This window comes from Durio zibethinus, chromosome 6 (genome assembly GCF_047325235.1).
Source record: "Durio zibethinus cultivar Kanyao isolate XHJ-2024 chromosome 6, ASM4732523v1, whole genome shotgun sequence".
NCBI lineage: Eukaryota > Viridiplantae > Streptophyta > Magnoliopsida > Malvales > Malvaceae > Durio > Durio zibethinus.
In genome coordinates this window covers 1,935,737-1,958,607 of record NC_143167.1, presented here as the reverse complement: position 1 = coordinate 1,958,607, position 22,871 = coordinate 1,935,737, and the positions used below count along the sequence as shown (strand labels likewise).

The following is a 22,871-nucleotide window of genomic DNA, read 5'->3' as shown; positions in this document are numbered from 1 at the left end:
TTTTATCGACGGCTAAAAGTATCGATCCTCATGAAAATAATGTAGTTTTGTATGTACTGTTGATCTACGCTAATCGACTTTTGTTAGGCGTGAAATACTGAAATGTCACTGCACGGACTGTGAGGCTTGGAATTGATCTGATATTCGTCGACATTAATATCTATCCATGTAATTTGAAGTGAATTGCGTGTGAACCGTGGATTAGGATTAGATGGTTGAGATCAATTTTGTGACATGTGATATGTTTAAAATTAATTCAATTCACGGGATGAATATCTCTAATTATTAATACTAATCAATCTTTCTTAAAGTCTAAAATATTGTTCTTTTATTGAAAGTAGTATCCATTATCAGCTTAAACTTTATGACATCCAAACATAAATCCTCAATTTTAAATATGAGAAAATTTATTATAGATATATTTAAAAAGTACATGTGAAAGAAAGTTGAACCCATGCATAAATACATGTGTCTAGGAACATCATGGGGATTGCTGGCCTTAGCAAGAGAAAGAAAGTACCTTCATTTAGGAAAGTTCAAAAAAAAATCTTTATCTAAGAAAAATTAAATTTGTCGATTTTTTATTTTTTTACTTAACACAGTTCAAAATATGAATGACATTTTTATATTTAAAATTATCAAAAATTAAAAATTAAAAATAATAAACTACATTAGTACCGGTAAATTATACAAAATTTTTATGTATATCTATTGCACTCACAATTACGACAGGTTGATGACCCAAGTAATCACATTGCCCATTCAGCCCACAAATAATAAACCATCCTCTTGCTCATCAAAATAGGCACCATCTCTTCAGGCAAGGATAACCCTAATAATTGAGAGGAACATATTATATATAATTGTTATAGAGTAATTAATTAATTATAATTTAAAATTGTATAAATTTTATAAAAAATTATGTAAAATTCACTTTTTTAAATGATAAATCTCTAATTAATTGTTTGCAATGATTAACTATTTATAAGATTATAACAAAAAGAATTGCTTCCGTAATTGATACCTACACTAAATATTCAGGTCAAATACACTGCCAAGATGCACGCTCTCTCCACTATCTCACTTTTTCTGTCTTCTTCGTCTTCTTGCCTTACATTCCTTTTTAAGTGCCAAATTGTCTTCAAACGTAGATGAATGAGGGAATCACTAGAAACTCTGTTCCACCAAATATATATGTTTTTTTTTTTAGTCATAAAGTTTACATTTATGTTAAAGAAAATTATGTTTGAAAATAAATAAAATAATTCAAAATATCATTTGAAAAAAAAATCGAATGTTCGAATTAAAAATTTTTATTTAAAAATTTACGTCAAACATTTAAATATCATAAAATAAACAATCGAATATCCTGCAAAATTTAACATTTTATGAAAAAATTTGCTTATCATATTTTTTATCAAAAAAGCAAGTTTGAATCTCTCTTTTTATAAAAGAAAAGAATCATATGTAACTTCATCTTTGATGTTATAGTAAGCATTATTTACTCTAAATAGTCAGTAGATTTGATAATTTATATATTATATTGTATAAAATATTAAATTTTGTTTATTTGTATTATTATTTTATATAAAAACTATATATAATAATTTATAATATAAAAATATGAAATATAAAATTTTAATTTTGTTAAATTTATATATAATTATTGTTAAAATTTTTAATTATGTTATTTTTATTTTTTTATATCATATCTATATTATATTATTATGTGATATTTTAAATTGTCAAATTTATGACCCATCATAATCGTTAAAAAAAAAAAACACAAAGAAAACAAAAAATATTGACATTAGAGAAGGCATGCTAATATCTTCTCTCTATCTCTACGTCCAACACACTTGTATTTTTATCTCTTCGTTTTTTAGAACATTTAATTTTTTTTTCCAAAACATTTTTATCTTTTTCACTCTTAAATTTGAATTATTTTAAAATATCTTAATCGATTATTTAGTAATTATAAGTTAATTATTTAATAATTATAATTTTATTTTTCATTATATATGAATTTGATTAATTAGTTACATTATAATTTGTTAATTGATTATTTAGTAATTATAATTTCATTAGGATATAATAATTAATTATTTAATTAATTATATGAATATAATATTTGGTTTGGTTATGGTTATAACTTAAAAAAAAAAGTGTACTATTAAGAACCCGCTTAAGGATTGAGATTAAAAATAAATTTTGAATAATAATTTATCATTAAAAATTTATTTTTATTCATCTTCAATGTTAAGTAACAAAGTAGATGTGATTTTTTTTCTTAATCTTAAATGTGATTTTTAGGTAGTACGATAAAAACTTTTAAATGAGTAGAGGTGATAATGGAACGATTCAAATTAAATTAAATTTTATCTGTTTATATTATATAATATTATAAAATTTTAAAATTTAAAATTTAAATTGAATTGAATCAATTTTATCGTTTTAGTTTGATTTAGTGATTTTTAAATTTTTTAAATTTTTAAATTTTTATATATTATTTTAATATAAAATTTTAATATATTTAAATATATTTTGATATAAAATTATTATTTTGATTTTCTATAAATGTCAAATATATATAAAAATTAAAAATATATATATAATTTTGTTTGGTTTAGTTTTTTTTTTTTTTTCATTTTCTGATCTAAAATTCGATTCTAATTGAAAAAAAAAATCAATTCGAACCAAATCAAATATTATAATTTTGAATCAACTTTTAAATTTTTTGATTTTTTTCTTACCCTACAAATGAGTACTTTTTTAGTGAAAAATATATGTTTGAGATAAAAAAAAAAATATCTATATTATATTAATTTTCAATATTTGATTTTCTTATATATGTTTTTTATATTTCATTTATTCATAATATTTTTTATAATAATACTAAATACTTAAAATTTTTAATCAACTTTTATCAATCTAATCGTTTTTCAACGGCAATACCGTGCTATACCTAAATCACTCAACTAACCCATTGATGAAATTTAAAAATTTTACTGATGTATGACCATAGATGAGATAATTTTCCAGGTTTTCGGCCGATTGATAATTTTCCTATTGAGTATACTTAAACTCCGATTCCGACTCCCAAGAGGTTCAAACTCATGGGCCCATTAAAGAGACCAACTCGACCCAGTGTAACTAAGCCCATAAAATACTCTCTCTAAAGCCCACACCCAACCCTTCTCAGCTTCTCTAGGCCGGTCCCCGCACAAACTTATCAGATCATCCAACGGCCACGATAAAACCTAAAAAAACATTTCCTCGTAAAACCGATCTCCTCCTTGTTTACAGCCACCAAAGCAAAGAGAGAGAGAGAGAGAACGCGAGAAAGTAAGAATCAAAAGAACAGGAAAAAAACAAGCGGAAGGAAGATGAAGTTGTTCGATCCATGGCCCGTGTTCTTCAAGAGAGAGTTCAAGCGCACCTGGCCCTTCCTTGTTGGCTTCGCTGTAACCGGAACCGTTATCACCAAGTTCTCCCTTGGTCTTACCGGTAACACCATCTCCTTTCGATCCGTACAATACGTCATTTTATGCTCTCTTTATATACGTATAAATATACCGATCCACTTTTTTAATTAATCGTTTTTGCAGAGGAAGATGCCAAGAAATCGCCCTTCGTTCAGAAGCACAAGAGGTAAGTAAACCCTAGATTCCGATTTTCTACTCTTTTATGTTTTTTTGGAATTGGATTAAAAAAAGGATTAAAGGCCTGTTTGGTTCCTTTAAAAAATTTTAGAAAATAAACAATTTTTTGTTTGTGACATAGATCCGAGAATCATGTTTCAACTGATATAATTTTGTTAATTTCAATAATTTCCATTTTTAGTATCATTCTTTAAGAGAATAGTGTTTCAAGATCGAAGAAGCAAACAGATCAAGTTCGATTTTAATATATTTTGTGTGGAACAATGAAATATGTAATCCTTGTAGTCTTTCATGTGTATATAATTGAAGTTTTAACCTTCTTTAATTTGTATATAATTGAAGTGTTTTCTTCTTTGGCTGAGCTAAACAGAATTGTGAAAACAAAATTCTATGAACTTTAAGAGGAGTTGAAGGAATTGACTTGTGGGATATGAGGCAATCCTGAGTTAAGCATGTTGGTATGAAATTTTAGTCTGTTTGAATGCCAATACGAGAAGATGATAGAAACGATGGTGAGAAGTAAAACAAAGTAAATGAAGTGATATTTGATCTGAGAGGACAGTGATGATCAGTTCAAAAGTGATATAAAGTAAATCATAAGAAATTTGGTTATTTTTTATCCATGGACTGAGTGGTATGCTTTGAAAATTAAGAATTTTAGTTGGAGTTATAGTCATTTAGTATCTTTAGATAACCTCACTAGATGATCAATGAGTGCATTATAATTTCTTCTATTTTTGTTTAATAAAATACATAGAAACTATCCAATCAATTTTACTCAGTTGCAATATTAAATCCTTTACTTGATATGGATTTGTTATAGTTGTGATTTCTTGGATTAGGTGTTTTGAGATATGGTCTGTTTAACTTTCTTAATTACTGCCTTCTACTAGTATAGGTTGTTCTAAACTTTAATCATCTTATTAAAGTACATTACCACATCTATGTTCATGGAACTATTCATCTGAAGATGGTATTTCTCAAGGATTGTTGCAGCATTGTCACCTGGGGCTAAGATTTTTTTTTTCTGTTTGAAAATGATATATTTGAGTTTTTCTTTAATCCCTGTCAAATATATTTTTGTTCTATCTTCCCTCTCTTGAAATGATAGATATTTGATCGTGATTTAAAGTAGCAAATAATGTCTCAGCAGATAAACTTTTAATTTCAAAAGTTTTATAAATGGATGACATTTCTCTTTATTTTCTTTGGTATGCAGGTGATCAACCGATTTCAAAAGCCCGGGCAGTTGCACTCCTTGTTATGAGAGGCTTGCTTTTTTTTTTTTTTTTTTTATGAATAAAAATAACATAAGACATCACTCATCAGTTCTGCGTACTCTTGTTGTGAATTGTGATTCAGGTCATCAATTAATGGTTTTGTCTTGAATAATGTTAAAAAACTTTTACAATTAGTCTTTATGTCTGGTACCATTGATTTTGGGTTATCAACTTATCATTTTGACAATTGAAAACATGACAATTTGTGCGGCTGTTTGCCAGTTGTTCATTATGAACTTATGATGGTTAAGGATGCCGAGCTTGTCTGGCAAGCTGTTAAATAAGTGTAAGATTCTCCGTGGAAACCCGTTTCTGGCGGTGTGTTCCTTCAGGGAACCATTCGCAGCTTGCTTAAAAGTCCTCCAATAATTTGCTAGATTTGTTTGACTGTACATTACTGATCCCTCATTTTAAACTCTCTTGTTGCTTTATTCGCCTGGAGGAGTATGACACAGTTGACTAAAAGTAGTTTATGCCTAAGGAATTGCATTTTGGAAACATAGTCTATGATCAAATGATAATTAGCCTCAGAGGAGTATATGTATGAAACTCTACGAGGATAATTAAGAAAAATTCCATATTCCAGTGTAGGATTTATCGCCCGAGTCTCTTGTTTGAATATACAGGTGGATGATATTATCAACACCCTATCACTCACTACTTGTCGCTGAAGCTTTACCTTACTCTGCTGTCCGCTATATAACCAAGTCTGCCAAAACCAGTCCACAACTTTGGAAACCCAGAAGAAAAAGAAAACAAAACGAAAAGGTAAAGGTAAAGGTACGTGCAGAATAATGGAAAGAATAGGAAGGGAAAGAAACCTGGAGAGAGGGAGGAAATCAAATGATCAACTGGCCTAACATTGCATGGTACAACGTAAATAACTAAAGGATGGGAAAGTAGAAAGATGGAGATAATAATCATATTTTATTAATTGCTGTAGCAAACAAAATTCACGGCAACAAGTCCATCTATGTTCACTTTAAGGGCTGCCAAAATTAAAATAGTTGCATAATTTCTCACATTCTTTGGTTATGATTTATTTTCTGTGATATAATAAGGAACAAGATGAGGCGTGGGAGACCTTAAACTGGAGATGAGAAATATTCCCATAACAAGCAGTGAATCTGCCATCGAAAATTTCACTCTGTATGATTTCATTAATAGTATTTTCACTTCTTTTTGGAGACTCCTAGCCTCAATCGGAAATCCTCCTCCATGAGTGGAAGGCCATCCCGCAGCTTGACTTTCGGCTCCCAACCTAGCAATTCCTTTGCCTTTGTGATGTCAGGTTTTCTCTGTCGTGGATCATCCGGAGTGTTCTCCACCATCTTTATCTCCACCTCAGGATTAATAAGCTGAAACGATGCACCATTAAACAGAAGCCAGGTCAGGCTAAAAACTTTTGAAACTCAAAAAAGCAAACTACCAGTAAATTGTATCCCCTGTTTATTTAATGCATTCCTTCTTCACATCTCTTTGCCTTCACAACTTTGAACCGTTCCTTTTCACAGTCCAATATTCAAAACAACATCTGAAAGAGGCTGACTGGTCTAACTTCACGATGATTAAAATAAATTGAGATCGGGAAAACAGTAGTGAAAATATGGATCTCACCTCCTTAACTGCCTCAGCAAGCTCGAGCATGGTAAATTCACCTAAATGAGTACAAAAAGTATCTAAATCAATAAGTGCATTAAAATGGCCATAAGCTTGAGAGCTAATCATAAAGCCTAGGATATATTTCCTATGCATTCACATAAAAGTTTGAGGGATAACCTGGATTCCCAATATTGATTGGACCAGTGTTCTCCCCCTCCATGAGACAAATAAGGCCATCAACCTAAACATTTTTACAAATGTCATAATTTAATTTATTTCAATAGAGGGATACCTAAAGGAATTAAAGCTAGTAAAGAATTTTACATCTGTAGCATACCATGTCAGAGACATAACAGAAACTCCGAGTTTGTGTCCCAGGTTTTTGAACTGTCAGTGGTTCACCCCTACAAAGTGCAAAAGAGATGTGAAATGAGAGACAATACTGCCTCAGTGGAAAAACAAGAGGGAAAATTTGTTTTTCTAATTGACTAAAAGGTAACAGAATTTAGGAAACAAATGTCTGCTTGTTCAGTGACTAAATCAGTTGTTGATAAGTGAATGATGGCCTTGCTGGCAACAAACCTAAGAAAAAAAAAACAAAAGCAGATTGTATGCTAACAACTATACTGCACGTTAAAACACAATATTTACCGAAGCGCTTGAGCTATGAAATTGCTGACAACACGCCCATCATCAATGTTCATGCGTGGCCCATATGTGTTGAAGATTCTAGCAATGCGTATCTCTATGGTAAAGGATAAAAGAACAGTTATGAATTAATAATAATAATAGAAGTTCATTTAGGCAAACAAAGAAATTTTACCTATCCCATGCTGCCTATGGTAATCAAACATTAGGGTCTCAGCCACACGCTTCCCTTCATCGTAGCAGCTCCGAACCCCTATAAGAAAAAGAAGGCATTCAGTGCCAGAGTAATGTTGTCATAGCAAAGCACATTCGACCAAACTCACTTCTCTGTTCATTGCATCCCTAGGTTCAATTTTACATTACATATTATGGGCTAATAGCATAGATATACCAATTGGTAAACAGGTTTGTCAGATTTGAAAATAAATGAAGTATTATAATGGAAAGAATGTATCTTCTAATGAAAGTATTCTATCTTCTTCGGGTAAGAAAGTTTCAATCAACAACTGTCTAATAATATCAACCAATGCATAAATGGTTCAAACTTCAATTGAGGAAACTTACCAATGGGATTAACATTACCCCAGTATGTTTCAGGCTGGGGATGGATAAGGGGATCTCCATATACCTCTGAAGTTGATGTGAGCAAGATCCTATTCCACAAAATCTCAATTGAGTAAAGCAATTGGAGATGGGAACATAAATAAATTGATAAAGAACCACATTCCCTAACCTTGCTCCCACCCGCTTGGCAAGTCCCAGCATGTTCAGTGTGCCAATGACATTTGTCTTTATTGTCTATGGAAATATAAAGTAAAACTTAAGGAACCGGCCACAAATATTTCAGAGAGCACTGCAGAAACATCAACACCCACCTTCACAGGATTGTATTTGTAGAAAATTGGAGAAGCTGGGCATGCAAGGTGGTAAATCTGATCAACCTCAACCAACAATGGCTCAGTAACATCTGCAAAGAAGAAAAAGTCAGATTCAATTACCAGAAAAAACCTTATATCAACCAATATAACAAAATGTAGTACTTTTGTATCTTAACATCAGAAATGATTTTGTAAGGAAATACAATCTCATATTTCCACTAATGATATGATTATTGATTATGAAACTTTTGTGCCCACCACCCACTTCCATTTTAAGCATTTTATGTCACTGTAAATTGCATTAGATGCAAAGTGAAAATCACGATTCGAAAGTTTCATATAAATGCCAAATTTATCAAAATTGCCTTTCCTAGTATAGTAATAATATCATCGCAACAGTCTTCACACCAAACCTCCTTCAGTTTGGTTCAAGTTTACAGCATGGACAGTTCAAAAAACAGGATACAACAGCCAACATGGTACCTATGAAGCAGCAACACTACATTTGACTCATCCTGAATCTTTTGATTGACTGCAACAAGGGTTAGAAAGAATATATCTTACATTAAGAAAAAGCAATATGGTAAATATACGTCCACTAGACCTTTATGGCAATAAAAGGAAAAGCTTTTGTATCCAGAGACCATGAAAAAATAACAGGCTAAATGAAAAGAACTTACCATGACGAATAAGCTCAAATCTAGGATGATCAATCCACTTTCTAAGATTGTCCTTTGATCCAGTGAAGTAGTTATCAACAACAATCACCTGAGTGTGCAGGTATTAGACACATAATGGTATAGCACAGAATAATCTTAGTGCAAGGGTAAAAGACTACCATCAACTCTGCTAATCGTTTCTAAACAGGGATAAGAGCTTGGATATGATGAGAAAATCTACAAACCTCATTTTTCTCATTTTCCATCAATTTGTCCACTAAATGAGAACCAATAAAACCAGCTCCTCCAGTAACCAAAATCCTCATGTTGGACTGTTGTAAACAGTAAAAGATAACATTAGAGATATAGATGAAATGTAAATGAAGCAAAAAGATGTAATCAGACTGATCAACAATATGAAAGAAGTAGGGGTGAGTTCAGAAAATTGCCCGAACACATAGAAATAAGATAGCAGAGAGAGGAGGAATATTGCAATCCTTGATCCATCAAGGAAATAAAGATCGAGATCTTGGACAGTATTCACAAATCTAAGCTGAATGTTTAACCATAATAAAGGATCTATGAACCTGATGCTAGCTGTTCAGGAGGGGAAACAATATTGGGATTCCTCTGGAAATTATATTAAGAATGATTTCAAATGAATCTGGATGAATTCCTTTCTAAGAATTATTTATTCTTATATTGCTCTCAATTATCTCTTGGCATTTATTTTGAAAAGACAGAAAATTACACAACAAGAAATCAATGAAGAAGCTGTCATTTTTCAAACATGGCCTGCTAACACGTTTCTCTAACGTTTTTCTTTGAACATTTCCTAGATCAGGAAACAATGAGCAGATTCACTACTAAATGAGCATGTTAACACACGCTTAAACAGATTCGATCAACTTTGGTACACTCTGAGTGCATATGCAGAGAGATCCATGAAGCTAAGAGTACTGTCACCGGCGGTTATATAAAGTACAAATTTCCTCTACTTTGTGAGATAGTATATCATGTTCCGCCGGACCATTCTATCGTAAATAGTCTGCCCCACTTCAAATTACTCTAAATAAACCATTTTTCTTAAGGCATAACCAAAGGCTAAGCTCAATGTAACTTTTTAACAGGTTATAATTCACACAGAAAAGTAACTACCCAGATGCAGAAGACATCACAATCACTTACTATCAATTAGCACAAAGAAAGAGACAGCTGCATAACAAGGTAATGAAAATAAACTGATACAAACATTTTAATATTAAATAAAAACTCAAAAAAAAAAAAAGAAAAAACCTGAAAAAACTTAGAAAAACGCAATGGAGATGGCAACGGTGGTGGCTTTGAGGTTGTTTGTTGTTCCCCATTTGATGAATTTGCCGCCATTGCTCAGATCTCGCGTCTTAACTTCAAAATCTGCTAATGAAGATGGCCTGATTGAGACAAAAAAAAATAGCGCAACTGAAAGATAGAGTATTGGTTGTGGATTTGGAAAAAAAAAAGATTGAATTTTAGATCAGAGATAGAAAGAAGAGGATCTGCTTAAGAATTTGAGACAACAATCAGACAAAACAGAAGTGAGATTGATCTCTTACTTAAAAGAAAAAAAAAAAAAAAACTGGGATCAGAAAGCCTCATATATAGCCTCAAAAAATGTTCTAAAAACCAAAACTTCATCCAGCAGATAGATTTCCAAAAAAATAAAAAAAAATGTTAAATTCAAAAGCCTTCAAAATTACGAAAAGTGCGAGCTTTTGATGATAGGTCCTCGATAACAATAATAAAAATACAGATCGCACCAAACAGAATTAAAACCGCAAATAAGTAATATAAAAAAAAAAAAAAGAAAAATCTTCAAATTTTAATCAACTATAATATTCGATCTTAATTACCTAAACAAACTCTAGGGGGTTTTGAATGAGGGGTTGGGGGGGCTTACGGTTTTGGGGGAGGATGAGAGAATCTTTGGAATGGCAGATGCTTTGCGTTTGAGAGTGGGAGTGACAATTTGGATATTTATAATTCGGTTTTATCACAATTAATTAATTGAATTGATTTATTTTGATTAATTAATGATTATTAAATTAATTTTGATTCATAAAATAAAAATAATTTTTTTTAAAAAAATCAAATTAATCATAATTTTAATTAAAATATAACATAATTAAATATAAAATATAAAAAATAATTTAATTTTATAATTTATTAAAAATTTTAATATATATTTTAATATTTTAATATTTTGTTAAATAATTTTATTTAATTTATTTAAAATTAAATAATTCAAAATTTAAAATTTCGATTAATTAAAAAAATTTAATTGAATCAATTGAATTTAAATTCGGTAGAACGAAAACTTCAAACGCAAGTGATCAGGAACGAAGACAAATAATTAGTTACTTGTGTTTAAGAATGTAAATGATACATTAGTACTCGTAAATTATTCGGGTTTGATTTGAAAAAAATTCGAATTCGGTTCGATTATTATCAAGTCGAGCTTGAGCTCGAGTAGCTCGACTTATCGATAGAACCGAATTCGAGTATTCTTATATCTGACTCGAGTAGCTCGCGAGGTTAATCGAGTTTTTTTATTTAAATATATTTTTATTATTTTAATTAATAAAATATTTCGAGTCCGAGTTCGAGTTCGAATTCGAGCATGAATAATCGAATTCTTATCGAGTATACGAATCGAGTTTATTTTTATATATTAATCGAATTTAATCGAACGAGCTCGAGTAACTCGAATTCGATTACAAATCAAATTTAAGCTTAAAAATAAAATTCGATCAAATTTAAATTGAATATCGAACTCCAAATTATGAATCGAATTCGAACTCAAACTTTTTACTATTCGACTCGATTCGTTTTTTACATCCCTACTTGTGTTGTCTCTTGTAAGTTGTAAGCTTAGCTTTGGTTGCTGCCAAGTGTACTAAAAGTTAACGTGCGTCCTCTAGTTGGTTGAGAATTACAGCTAGTTTTTGGTCCTTTTCTTGATTTTTGTTTGGATACTCGGTCCTTTTCTTGCTTTTAATTACCCAAAATCTTGGTTTGCTTTAGCTTCCAAAATCCTTGGGTAAATAAAAAACAAACTTGTTTTTTATTTCAAAATGGCCTATAATTTCTTTTTTTTTTTCCCATAGTTTAGGTTCAAAATATATGAAATTTTTTTATACTACTAATTTCTTCGATTGGCATTGCCCAAACTTAAAATTTCTTTTTTTTTAAATGAAAATTTTTTTAACTTCTTTTAGCGTATTTGCCGTATCTTTTCAGATTATCAAAATTATATTAAAATTCATCAAAATTATTACAAAAGTTATTAAAATTATATTAAAAATGATTACAAAGATAGCTTTATACCCCATCTCTCTTTGAAATAGTGAATAGAGGCAGCTTCAAAAGCAGGTTGTGACCACAGCGAATCTGGGTCGTTACCGCTTTTCATTTTTGTGGTTGAGTGGTTTTAATTATTTCCAACTAAACTTCTGTCATCAAGTGGCTGTAGTTTAGTGGTAAGAATTCCACGTTGTGGCCGTGGAGACCTGGGCTCGAATCCCAGCAGCCACAGTTGTTCACCTTTATCTTTTAAAAGATTTGGAATATTTTTTTTTCTTTTCTAATATGTCTGCCTTTAAGCCCATCCCCATTCTATCGGGTCTTCAATTATGGATTGCTTTCCTGATTGGTGATTTGCCCTTTTGAAGGCCGAAGTAGTTTTGGGTTTGATCAAGCTTCTCACTCCAAAAGGCAGGCTTTGGGAATCTTCTGAAGAGAAGCCTCTGTAATTTTTTATAGGTGCAATAATTTGAAGAAGCCTTTTAAAAGCTTAATCTTAGGGTTTTTTTTTTTTCTTCTGTTTTGGATTATGTTCATTGTTAAATGTATCAATTTCCACCACCCTGAGACAATGAGATCCTTAAATAACTGTTTGATTTTGTTTTATTGTTATATATTAATCTTAGTTCTTAGTTTAGTGCATGCTTTAGAATTTAGAGTAGCCTTGGAAAATTCATCTGTGATCCTTTACCACTTTCCGCCCATTTTCTTGAGGATCATTTAACAACTTTTTGGAATACTAAAAACGTTAAGCGAATCAAAAGAATTAAATAATTCAACTAAACTTTAAACCTCCACCAACCATTCAAATTTTGAATATTAAATTTGTCATGCATGTGCCTTCCACTCTTCATAGGTAATTTATAATGACAAGTACATTGAGGCATTCTCTCTCTCTCTTTTTTTTTTTTCCTTCCAATGATACAATATTAATTTGAAGTGAAATCAAGATTATCCTTTTTTTATTTTTATTTTTTACTTATCGTCCCTAAATCTCTTGAGCTAGACAAAATTAATTGCGTAAAAAATTAGTTTTGAGAAATTAATTTGTGTTTATTTATATTATGATTGTAGTGCTTCAATAGCAATTTAAACTATAGTTTATATTTGACAAATCGTTAATGGATAGTTTATGATATATTATTGGTAAAGATATAAAAATATAAATGCATCATTGACTCACAAAGTTGATATTACAATAAATCTACAAGTTATAACTTTTTTTTTTGAAAGATGTTTTACAAATTGGTATTTTTTTTTTGGATTAAATGATTTACTTCTCGTGGTAGAGCTATTAATTGTATAGAGCACGTATTTTACATGAGATTTCATTCAAGTTTACATGGCTTGAAGGGTTCTCCCACTGAACAAGTTCCCTTATTCCCTCTTTGATCTGCCTGGTTTCTCTTGTTAAACTTTTCATGCAGTAACCCAAGGCACTCAAACTTAAGACCATCTGGCTCTTAATCTCCTTCTCACTTTCAATGCCTTGGATTACATCGACAACTTCTTTCGAATGTTGAAGAAATGAACTCAAAATTTTGTCCATCTCATCTTCATCATCAGAACCAGAAACCCTCAAAAAATTCGGGCATGGTGATATTCCTATCTCAAGATCATAAGAAATGTTGTTCTTTTCAAGTTCCTTGTCAATCAATGGAAGTGATTTGATCGAGGATATCTTTTCAAGGTATTTTATTAATGAGCCTATTGATTCCTTGAAGAGTTTAAGGTCACCGTCTAGTTCAATTACATTTTCCTTCCAATTATAAGTTTCAAGTTTTTGTGACTCTTGTTCGAGGAGTCCTATTGCATGAACACCAAAATGCAGGAGATCCACCATTTTTGACAAAGACCCCAAAAGCTTACTATAGCAAGCACTATGAAAAGGCAAAGACCAGAAATTGGGCTCCACCTCAGCTTCTCCAATGAATTTTCCTAGTTGATTTACGTGAAATTTCAACTTCTTCAGATTCTCTACGAGGTTGGGTTCGCTGACTTCGAAAGACACCGAGCCAATACATTCATGCAATATCTCCAAACTTTTAGGGAGCTCAATTTTAGCCAACGTTGAAGCTCTTGTAAGTTGGAAAGCAAGCTCAGTCGCAATTGAACAAGATATCCCAATGGATGTTTCAATGATTCTTGCTATGGCGAATTCACTTGGCGCACCGAAATTTTTCCTTCCCAATATCAGCACGGCACCAATGAGAGCGGATATTCCACCAGCCTAACCATACATCTTGCTTTGCCTTAGGAAACTTGTAAAGAGGAACCAAGGAAGAAGAGACAAAAACCTGATTGGCAGGAATCTTTCAAAAAGAAAGCACCCGATAACTCCATACGCAGTCCCCAAAACTGTTCCTTGTGCTTTAACGTTTGCAACTTTAAATGTTGCCTCCCTTGCTGCGGCAAAGCTGATAGCAACTGGGAGTCCCGACCAGAATCCATTGGGCTTACTGTATATCAACCCAAATAGAACTGCAAATCCTAAAGAAAGTGAGAACTTGAAAGCTGGCATGACCGCTTTGCTCTCAAGGCCACGGCTGCTCCAAACCTCTTTGAAGGAGAACCCATTTTGATTTGATGAAATGGCTGATGATCCCCCATTTTTCTGATCCGGATTTTTAGTCGTCGTTGGTTTGGGCAAGGATTTACTATGAAGGAGTTTCATGCAAAACAAGAAGAAAAAAGAGGGTAAATCTTGGTGGGTCGGTGGGGTTGTTTGAATCGTTTGGAGGAACTTCATAATGTCTTCAGCATTTGATTCCGGAACAGTTATGGAATCACCAGGCAAGAAACTTTTAGCCTGTTTTAGGGTTAAGCTAATGTAGTATTCCATTAAAAGCAGGCCATCTTTGAGCTCTGCATCCAACATTCTCCCTGGAAATGAAGGACTACTCTCCAAAGCAATTTCCATTCCTCTTAAAGCTATCTCCATATCTTCCAATTTCTCGCCTGAGTTCATATAATAGGGTCTCAAAAACTTGAATGGCTGTTCCTCCCATTTCATGCTTCCCTATTCACAACACAACAGAAAATGATTAATTAAACATCGTTTTAGCCACATGAAATATATCAACAGTCACCAAAAAAAAAAGAAAGCCTATCCATTATAATAGTAATGTCAAACTTAGATTGACAAGTCTTACTTGGAAGCGCTTAATACTTTGAAGAAGTTTGGTTGCGGCTACGGTCAATAGCTGGGCTTGAGAAATGGAAGCAGATGCCTCTGCTTTCTCTTCAGCACAAAGCGCTTTCACGAAGAGCTTTAGCCTCTCTGAACCGTTCTCCGCTAGAAGCTTGCAGTTTTTCTTCGCCTAAACATAATAACAAAATTGTCTCAAAATCAATCTACTATTCATTCTTTTTTTTGTGAGTAATTTTCTATTTCATTTTTTTTCCTAAAAAAAAGAAAGGACAAGAAAATACTATTGCACCATGTTAACAGATGGAGATCAAACGTCATTATTTCAAGTGCTTGTAATGGGTTTAAGATTTACTTTGGGTACGGCATTAATGTACTAAATCCTGACTAGGTTCTCTCTTTTATGTTCTGTAATCGTCCAAAATTAAGTTAAAAAGTCTAAACCTTAGGGATATTTCCCAATACATCCTTATAAAACGTGTGGTTTTAGGGGCCAAGACGGAAAGACCCAAGAAACTGATTTAAGAAGACTTTATAATTTAGATTTACACATCCAATTTAATTTAAAAGTCAAGTGTTCTAGACAATGTGCTTTTGGCTCAGTGGTGGTAAGAGAGAAATTTTGGAATTATGTAATTTTAGGTTTAAGTTTTATTATATATGAATGTGATTGTTTAGTTATATTTTAGTTTGTTGCTTAATTATTTAGTGATATGTTATATATGTAATATTTGATTATAATTATAATTTATTTTGTATTTATAATTTTATAAAAAAATTATTATTTTATACGTGATGTTCATTTTTATATTTATTAATATCAAATTAATTTTTTAATTTTACAAATAAGATCGATTACAAGATAAATATATGTTTTACTTTTTTAATTATTTTTATTTTTTAAATATATTTTAAAAAGTATATATCATCTTAATAATATGGTTTATAAAATCTAAAAACTCCACTAAAATTTCTTGGTAATATAAATATTATATCTTATAAATTTAAGAAATTATTAAATACACTAATGAAATTTTTAGACTCTATAAATGAAGTTAAAAGGATAATATATAATCCTTAAAATATATTTTAAAAATAAAAATTAATTAAAAATAAAAATGAGAGATATATTAATTTTTAATACCACTTGTAAAATTAAAAATTTACACAATTTATCAAATACTAATTCTATAAATTTATCTTAAAAATAAAAAGGACCTAATTAAATACTATAGTATAACTTTTGTTTCGTCCCCTAAGATACAAAAGGCACGTACGGCGGTACCGCCTAAAAAAAATATTAGTAAACGGTTGCTGAAAACTACGAAGTAAATACTAAATCCTATCAGATTCTCTTCTATGTTCTGAAATCTTCCAAGCTTATGTTAAAGTTGTTGTCTTTTCTTAGATGCAAAGGATTAGAGAGAGAGATAGAAATGATACTAAGATATTGTTTGTTCACTAACCTCGCAACAAGCCAATCTTGGATAGGGAAGCAATGAGGCCAAAACGCAAGCCAACACCCCAACCGCAGTGCTAGCCGCTACATGCATCGGATGCATAAGAGGCTCGGTTTGCCCACCACTAATGAAACCGACAACATGAACAATAACGATTTGGCCCAACGCTATTCGCTTGGCTATCAAATGACTCGACTCCGGCAACACCACTACTAGCCCTCCTAAAGCCACAGCAAGAGCCGTGGTTCCAATCGTAAGCTTGGCTGGTCCTATCAACCATAGGCTCAACACGGCAGGTCCTAGGCTTTGGACGGAGGCATAGAGAGCCAGCCAGCACCCATGCAACGTTTCACCCAAGGTGGCATCTGTCATAATGAGGATGACGGTTACGTAGGAAAATGATGGGAATGCTATCTGGCGTTGGAGGGAAGCTGGTCCAGACAAGGTGGTGATGCCTATTATGGTGCAGGCTAAGGCGGTGCGGAAGGCTGAGGCTACAGAGGTGCGCCATATGACTATGGCTCGGTTCGGTTGCTGGGGTACGATTGGCATTGTGAAAAGTTGGACGGAAAAGAAGAAACGAGAGAGCTTAGTTTTAGCAATGTGAATACGGCTTATCTGGCTTGTTGAGCTAGAGAATGCTTCGGTACGGTGGGGTTGGAGAGCAGGTGTTTGGAGGCTTTTGTAAAGGGTGGAGATTACTTGTGGAAATTTGAGAAGGTCAATTGGGGCCCACGTGTGTTTACTACTTGACAGTCATTCAAAAGTTGAATGACTAGATTATGTACCATATAATGCTGGCTGAGCTTTGAGCCAAATTGACAAAGACTTTCATTAACAAAATGAAAGCGATTTGGAATTTGAAGATTTTAACTCACTATTAATTTACTAAATTATGGGTTTTGTTAATGATAGAGTTGGCAGGGGGTTAGCAGACTCATGATGTTCAAACATAAGCAATTTGAAAATTTTAAGATGAGGTTGCTTTAATTTTTGTTTTATGCTGTGTTCAAATAGTTTATTTGCATGCCTACCACCAACAATAATGAAAAAAAATTAACATGTCAAACATTTTGCTTTTTGATTCTTAAAAATTTGATTAATTTGGTCAGCAAGATCGCTGCACACTTATCCTAAATGATCTTTTCCCAAATTAGTTTGTCGAGAGGCCTCGAAGGAAATCATGTGTCTTTAACGGTAGAGATAGGATTGATAATTTAATTCGTACTTAATAAATTTCAATTTGATCCGATTTTATAAGATAAAATTTTTTTTTTTGAAATTCGGGTTTCGGGTCGGGTCGCATTTGTGTTTTAGACAAATCTGACCTCATCCAATATTATATAAAAAATTATTTTTTAATTAATTATTTAATTTTTTTATTTATATATATATTTATATTTATATAATGATATTTTAAAATATTTATATTTTAAAAATAATATTTTATTAATTTCGGATCGGGTCGGGTTCGGGTTTTAGGCAAACCCGATCTGACCCGATATTATATTTTAATTAATTATTTAATTTTTTATTTATATATATATTTATATAATGATATTTTAAAATATTTATATTTTTAAAATAATATTTTATATTTTAAAAAATAATATTTTATTAATTTTTGATCGAATCAAGTCGAATACGATTTATATAATATCGGATCGAGTTCGGGTTCAGGTATGAAAAAATAAAAAAAAATTCAGATAATATCGAGTTCGAATTTAATAACACATAAAATCAGATCGGATTCGGGACGAGTTTTGCTCGCCCCGAACCCAATCCGATGTCAACCCTAGGCAGAGGTAATGAAATGTTAGGACAGATTTTAAGGCTAAAATATGTAAGCTTTCAATTAATTAATTGATCAATATGAATCCAAAATTTAATTCATATAATTATTTTTTAAAATTAAAATAAATTTAAATTTTATATTTCAGTAACTGTTATTGTTTCTCCTCCTATGCTACATATTCTTTTGTGCAAAGTCAAATTTTAGCTAATTATTTCTATCCTCAATTTAACACACATAAAAAATCAGGAAACTTAACTAATATTAGAGATTAAATTTTCGTATCCCATCCTTGGTTTCTATGCAAATTCTAAAAATGATCGAAGCTGATTTTCAGAATTATCTTTGTTTGTTTATATTTTATTCAAGCACGAGTACATTGTGATTATAGCAACTGAAGTTGATTATTTAAAAACAATGTGGTTTGATTCTTAGATTTGAGCAAATCTTGGCTATATATATATATCCACATGGGATAAGGAAACTAAACAATTAATTCCTAAACTCCCAAGACGCCAAATATCATTCGTAAGCAGTCAAACTATTCAAATACTTTTCATTAATCGAATCGAATACTAGTTTGGACTCAACTAAATTTAGACGAGCACAGGCTGATACATTATCTTCATTAAATCACATTGTTAACGAGCTGGTTGAACAACCTGATACATTTCCAAGTATAGCTAACAGATTTTGCCAAAGCTGACAAGCCAAATCACCCCAAGCAAATGAAAAAGAGAGAGAAAAAAAGGGTTCAAGAAACCTAAAGAAACATTCTAGGACGTAAAGGAAATGAAAATGAGATTATTGATTAGTTATATAATAATAAAGTTAAAGTGGGGTTTCTCTAGATTTCCACTGAACTTATTCGAGTCGCTGATTTTTATAAGTTGTGTTCCTTGAGGAGGGGGAAGGGTCAACTGGGGGGCATTGCTGAATCCTCTTATCAAATTGTCATTAGTGCTTTAAATTAGTTAAAGCAAGCAAAGCTGCCCTTTGTACACTATATGTCTTTTGTTTTTTGGCCAACCACTCTATCTATGCTACTTCAATTCCCTCACCAAATTTTCTTTTTTTTTTTTTATTAATCAAATTGAAAAGACCAAATTTTTTTTCTTGGTTCTGATTTCATGATTTGCCCTAGTTTGCTTACGTAGTTGAACTCACGAGCTTGGGGTGTTCATGGTTTTATATTGGAAGACACTAATCGCACCCTCCCATGCACTGACTTTTTTCTTTTTTTGTGTGGGCTGATGCCATTAAAGTTTTAAAGGCTTTAATTTCTTCGGAATCAGTATAGTAGTCCTTTTTCTGCCACTGTATATGGTCATGGTGGGACCCAATGTCAGAATGTTGTATATATACCAGAAAATTAGTTCTCAAAGATAATGTATAATACTGTAATCTACGTAATTTTATAATTTGTATTTTATACACGTACACATTTCATTCCATTCACATCTCAAATGGTTTAATTGGTTTAGCACATCTCAAATGATAGAGATATAGGAAGATGAATCTGAGTAGGTGGATAAGGATCTTCAAGAAGTATAGCACCTGGTCTCAGGTACTGATATTAGTTTTGGACTTTTGGTACTCTGTCATTTACTTGTATCGCAGCTGCATCCATTTTTCCAGCAGGAAAAATGCCGAGGGAACTGGGAAGATCGTTAACCTTTCAGGACTTGTTTAGTTTATTGTCGTTGTTAACTAATTTTCATTGATTGTGATGATCCGGTTCTTCAAATGATAATAGCTTGGCACCAGTTTCCTTCTTCATTCAAAATCAAAGCTCCTTCTCTGATTCATTTTCTTCGTTTTCGGATAATTAAAACTTTGGTAACAAGGGACCAAATTAAAATCGAAGTACCCTATAACCTATATTTTCTTCCAGGTAATTCTTTTCCAAGGACAGGGTTCAAGGAACAGTATGAAGTAAGACAATGCCAAAGTGAACGAAAAGGCAATAATATCCGACTCGTCTTTCTTTATCAAGGCATGGAGCCATTTTCATCGAACAGGCAGCAGCACTTTAAGTGGTGGGTTAATTGCTAGAACTGTTTGATTCCCACACCACATCCACTAAGCCATTCCAAGCTTGTGAATTGTTGCCAACAAGAAGAACATTACTGCAACAGAATTTTTACCTAAAATTTAGATGTTAATTAGTACACTGGCAAGTAGCGACAGTCACCAACTCAAAATTTCAAGCTCCCTCACAATCTTACCAGTCACCATCATTTATCTACCGTATTCAAGGAGTCGCATGCAAAAAGAAAGCAGCAATGCTGTCGAGAGAAAGTGTCAAAATTGAAATGCCAAAAAAAAAAGAAAGTTTAGTTTCAATTTCAAAGGCATTAGCCAGTAGCTAGCGACATGGTGGTGGGGCCGTGGTGGCTGGCCTGTTGACTAGGAGACCTTTAACGTACTTCTACTTTATACGACTCGTACCATTTCTCAATTATTAACTGCTGAACATTCGCCATAAACTTTTTTTTATTGTTCAGCTGAAAGCAGTCAAATTGTTCAGGTACAAGGAAAATGTTGAGCCGCTTCCTTCTTGCTTTAGAAATTATGGGTTTGGCCACTTGAATGTAGCTCAATTCATATGGTTTTAGGGTTGTCTTGTTCTTTCTTATGAAGAAAATTTAGCCGATGAACTTAGCTTGATTAATGATTAATTGTTCTTTTGTAATATAGTTAATAGTATTCTCTCCCTTTGTTTAAGCTAATATTTTTTCAAATGATTTTAAAAATATATTTTTATATTAATATGATACATTTTAAATTTTGTTTTTAAATATTACTCATATATGAATTTTGATTTACAAAATTTTCCTTTCAAAGTGCTACTCACAAAGATTGAACTCTGCGTAATTAACCATAATTTTTTCTTGTATAATTCAAGTATTGGATGGAATTGTTTCAGCATCTTCATCGTTTATATAGGATGTTTCCAAACTGATATGAAAGCATTTCAATTTCTATAATAATGGTTTTATTGTGTTCTCGATGGGTTTGTTTCCTATTAAACAGCCACCAAAACTGAAGATTTTCTTCCACTATCCATATTTGCGCCATCCGATAGCCACATTTCTGAAAATATGTCGGGGGAAAAATCTAATCATACCGAATAAAATGACTAGATATAGGCTATAAGCTATAGCAGACGAAAACGATTTGAGTAAGTTGGCACACAGCTCAACCATAAAATAAAAATTATTGTACTAAGCGATTTCAAAAGGGCAACAGAGTTTTGCAGGTCTTTTCATAGCGATCTTCTCAGCAATCACTAAACCAGAGTAAAGAAAGTTCCAAAGTGCCGCATAATCGCAAAAAAGATCAACAAACTATGATGTTATATTCAATCCAACTGTTGAATCTAGTTGGGAAAGTTTCTGACAATTGGTTTGATCCTGTTGTCATATAATGCTGCCAACAGCATGATAGAAATTCGACTTACTACATATATATACTCGAATTCTATACGCAAATCTATTTAAAAAATTAAGCAAATGCAAACATCTTCGAACAATAGATAAGAATTAGGCTCATTGAGCTGCAAAATAGCACGTGCTGTTATGTAGCACAACGATTAAATTTGATTAGATTAAAATTCATCGTATGTCATATAAATTTTAAAAAACAGCCTGTCTGCAAAATTACAAAAAAAAAAAAAAAAAACTGTATTATGAATCTTCACCCAAATCCTTGCAAAACGAAAAACTCTGCACCGAATGCACCGGAGTTTGCCCTTTTATGTATGCCTATTTATCTCTACGAGTCTTCACCACTTGCATGTGTTGATAAAATTTCATTTATTTTTTGTATGTATGGCTTGGTAAAGAGGGGATTACTTTGTTTCTTTATTGAAACAAATATTGAGGATAATCTCAAATGTTATCAGTTCCAGAGTGTAGAATCATAATGAGAATCCACCACTGCTGCTACCATTGGAAATTTGGAAGGATGGCATTTAGCCACAGGAGTAACCCACCATCCATCACCATGAAAAATCTGTTTTTATACAGTGCTTTGTTGCTTATGAGCTGTATCATTACAAAGACAAAAGCTTCATGTTCAATCCTATTCCTGTTGAACCAGCTTTAATGCTTTATAGTTTTTAACCAGGCAGATTCATATATACCATTTAATTTTTTTCAGCACCGTTGCTTGGTTGCTGCTAATTTGTTCCCATGCTATGGTCAATACATTATAGCTAGCGAAAGAGACCATAAAATTCAGTAACCATATTATGGCAGAGAGAATTGACATTGAGAATTGAGAATGTCATATTAACTTTACCTTATATAGAACTTTTTGATATGGACAACGTCATAGAGCTGCATATTCAGCTGGACGATCAAAAGAATTTAGTTTTCCTAATACAGCATCAAATT

At 32.0% G+C, this 22,871-nt stretch overlaps 2 protein-coding genes, 1 non-coding gene and 1 pseudogene across 8 annotated transcripts; 2 read left to right on the top strand and 2 right to left on the bottom strand.

The window, feature by feature from the left end:
* Positions 1–3,265: 3,265 nt before the first annotated feature.
* On the top strand, positions 3,266–3,655 carry LOC111284671 (ATP synthase small subunit 6-A, mitochondrial-like). The gene is made up of 2 exons (XM_022873504.2): positions 3,266–3,507; positions 3,609–3,655. Exons 1-2 carry the CDS (start codon positions 3,387–3,389, stop codon positions 3,653–3,655), a joined length of 168 nt encoding a protein of 55 aa, XP_022729239.1. The 5' UTR covers positions 3,266–3,386.
* A 2,195-nt stretch (positions 3,656–5,850) lies between these two features.
* On the bottom strand, positions 5,851–10,748 carry LOC111284669 (UDP-glucuronic acid decarboxylase 6-like). 5 transcript variants are annotated; one of them, XM_022873500.2, is made up of 13 exons: positions 10,669–10,748; positions 10,026–10,162; positions 8,975–9,061; positions 8,751–8,838; positions 8,068–8,159; positions 7,926–7,990; positions 7,757–7,845; positions 7,368–7,445; positions 7,196–7,289; positions 6,882–6,948; positions 6,722–6,785; positions 6,560–6,600; positions 5,851–6,300 (listed from the first exon to the last, which is right to left on the bottom strand). In XM_022873500.2, the coding sequence occupies exons 2-13, from the start codon at positions 10,113–10,115 to the stop codon at positions 6,115–6,117; spliced, it is 1,041 nt and encodes a 346-aa protein (XP_022729235.2). In that variant the 5' UTR covers positions 10,116–10,162; positions 10,669–10,748; the 3' UTR covers positions 5,851–6,114. The 5 variants fall into 5 exon arrangements, with proteins under 5 accessions (XP_022729235.2, XP_022729237.2, XP_022729236.2 ...); XM_022873502.2 differs by having other exon boundaries at positions 10,026–10,145; positions 10,669–10,743; XM_022873501.2 differs by having other exon boundaries at positions 10,026–10,145; positions 10,622–10,727.
* Positions 10,749–12,230: 1,482 nt separating this feature from the next.
* Positions 12,231–12,302, top strand: TRNAH-GUG (transfer RNA histidin (anticodon GUG)). Its single transcript has one exon. It is a non-coding gene; the product is annotated as a tRNA-His (tRNA).
* An 852-nt stretch (positions 12,303–13,154) lies between these two features.
* LOC149518328 (uncharacterized) lies at positions 13,155–17,522 on the bottom strand (annotated as a pseudogene). Its single transcript, XR_016343303.1, has 3 exons — positions 16,686–17,522; positions 15,224–15,391; positions 13,155–15,090 (listed from the first exon to the last, which is right to left on the bottom strand). The product of XR_016343303.1 is annotated as an uncharacterized LOC149518328 (transcript).
* Positions 17,523–22,871: the final 5,349 nt, after the last annotated feature.